At 52.2% G+C, this 2,130-nt stretch overlaps 1 protein-coding gene across 1 annotated transcript; it reads left to right on the top strand.

Moving 5' to 3' along the window:
- The first annotated feature begins 728 nt into the window (after positions 1-728).
- diras1a (DIRAS family, GTP-binding RAS-like 1a) lies at positions 729-1,499 on the top strand. The gene is made up of 3 exons (XM_061078767.1): positions 729-866; positions 947-1,117; positions 1,209-1,499. The coding sequence occupies exons 1-3, from the start codon at positions 729-731 to the stop codon at positions 1,497-1,499; spliced, it is 600 nt and encodes a 199-aa protein (XP_060934750.1).
- The last annotated feature ends 631 nt before the right edge of the window (positions 1,500-2,130 follow it).

Raw genomic sequence — 2,130 nt, 5'->3', positions numbered from 1 at the left:
AACTGAAGAACACAAAGATCTCAGGATGAAGAAGAGGAGCCGGACACGTAGAAGACGAAGACGTCCACTTGGAAACACGAGGAGATTCCAGATCTCCTGCTGCTCTACAGGCTCCGCCCCTGCTGCTCTACAGACTCCGCCCCTCGCCTGGATGTTCCCACATGTTCCTGTTTGAACGAGTCGGACCCGACAACCTGCTGCTGCTACACAAACACCAACTACACAACATGTCAGATGATATTTCATGTTTGTTTTAGTGAATCCAGGAGTAAACCTGGAAGTCGACCATCAGACACTCAACATGTCAGACGTCACTTCCTGTCCCTGCGTCACTTCCTGTCCCTGCGTCACTTCCTGTCCCTGCGTCACTTCCTGTCCCTGCGTCACTTCCTGTCCCTGCGTCACTTCCTGTCCCTGCGTCACTTCCTGTCTCTCCGGGGTCTGTGTCTCTGACTCTCGCTGGTTTTCACACGTCAGCTGCTCTCAGCTCATCGTGTGATTCTCTCTGGTTCATTTCTGCAGTGAAGACGTCACAGATCAGCAGCTGCAGGTTCAAAGTGTCTTTGTAATAAATGAGGCGCAGAAAACTCCCAGAATCCACCTCTCTCTGTAGTCACTCCCGATTTAAGGATTTAACGAATCTTCTTTGTTGTCAGCGTAACTCATCCGTCTCCTCCTCTCGTCTCAGGTGATTCTTCCAGAGCAGCAGGTGGACTCCAACTCCCAGAATGCCTGAGCAGAGTAACGACTACCAGGTGGTGGTGTTTGGAGCCGGTGGCGTGGGGAAGAGCTCGCTGGTCCTTCGGTTTGTGAAAGGCACCTTCAGAGACACCTACATTCCCACTGTGGAGGACACGTACAGACAGGTAGCTCCTCCCACTCTTCTGATCCATGTGTTCTTCTCTTGATGTTCGAACCTCTTGATTTATTGATGGATTGTTCTCAGGTCATCAGCTGTGATAAGAGCGTCTGCACGCTGCAGATCACCGACACAACAGGAAGTCATCAGTTTCCCGCCATGCAGCGCCTGTCCATTTCCAAAGGCCACGCCTTCATCCTGGTCTACGCCATCACCAGCCGCCAATCACTGGAGGAGCTGAAACCGATCTACCAGCAGGTGTGGTCCTGCAGCTCCGAGTTGATTTCCTCTCCACGGAGGTCAGATGCTTCCTGAGACCTCTGACCTTCTTCTCTCTGTGTCTCTCCAGGTCGTGGCCATCAAGGGCAGCGTGGAGTCCATCCCCATCATGCTGGTGGGCAACAAGAGCGATGAGACGGCCCAGCGGGAGGTGGAGACCAAGCAGGGCGAGGCCCAGGCCGCCGCCTGGAAGTGTGCCTTCATGGAGACGTCGGCCAAGATGAACTCCAACGTGAAGGAGCTGTTCCAGGAGCTGCTGACGCTGGAGAAGAAGAGGGACATGAGTCTGAGCATCGACGGGAAACGCTCGGGGAAACAGAAGCGAGCTGACAAGCTGAAGGGGAAGTGCAGCGTCATGTAGAGCGCCGGCCGCGGCCTCGCCAGAACCACGTGGACACGCCCCCCCCCACAGCTCTTCTTCTTCTTCTTATTCTTCGTTGGTGTCTGAGCACTGAAGCCCAGAGGAACAAAACGATGAGAATCAAACTGGAACATTTCTCCCGGGGCCCTTGGGCCCCTCGTGGCCCCCCCACCTGTGATTGTTTTACATGTTGAGCTCCTCCCACTCACTTCAGCTAATGTCTCAACATCTAAGTCCTGTTGGACGGGGGGGGGGGGGGGGGGGTTTTGTCCTGGTCGGTTAATAAATCAATAATCAATAAATCAACGTGTTGATCCAACAGCAGAAGTCAAACAGCTGCAAACTGAGCAGCTGCTGAGGCCCGTCATTAGACCACGCCCACATTCGACTGTCCCTCCCCCACCGACTCACCGAGGACACGAAGACGTCTCCTTGTCCTCATCGTCCAACCAGGACAGACAACATGTCAGAATCTGTTCTTTACAAACCTATAGAAACAACGCTGCAGATTCCACTCAGTGATTATTAAATTATCATTAAATTAAAATACATGTTATTGTATTTTTTCGTCTAAATGTCATCGATCTTCTAACTGAAATTAGGTTTGAATTGTTCTTTTAAATTCCTTCAT

The sequence above is a fragment of the Limanda limanda genome, chromosome 9 (assembly GCF_963576545.1).
Source record: "Limanda limanda chromosome 9, fLimLim1.1, whole genome shotgun sequence".
Lineage (NCBI taxonomy): Eukaryota > Metazoa > Chordata > Actinopteri > Pleuronectiformes > Pleuronectidae > Limanda > Limanda limanda.
This window is presented reverse-complemented; position numbering and strand designations above follow the sequence as displayed.

Bases quoted from the DNA above. Each gene is read 5' to 3' on its own strand.
- diras1a (XM_061078767.1), top strand. From the start codon at position 729: ATGCCTGAGCAGAGTAACGACTACCAGGTGGTGGTGTTTGGAGCCGGT. The intron at 867-946 runs GTAGCTCCTCCC...GATTGTTCTCAG, and splicing joins TGGAGGACACGTACAGACAG to GTCATCAGCTGTGATAAGAG. The intron at 1,118-1,208 runs GTGTGGTCCTGC...GTGTCTCTCCAG, and splicing joins TGAAACCGATCTACCAGCAG to GTCGTGGCCATCAAGGGCAG.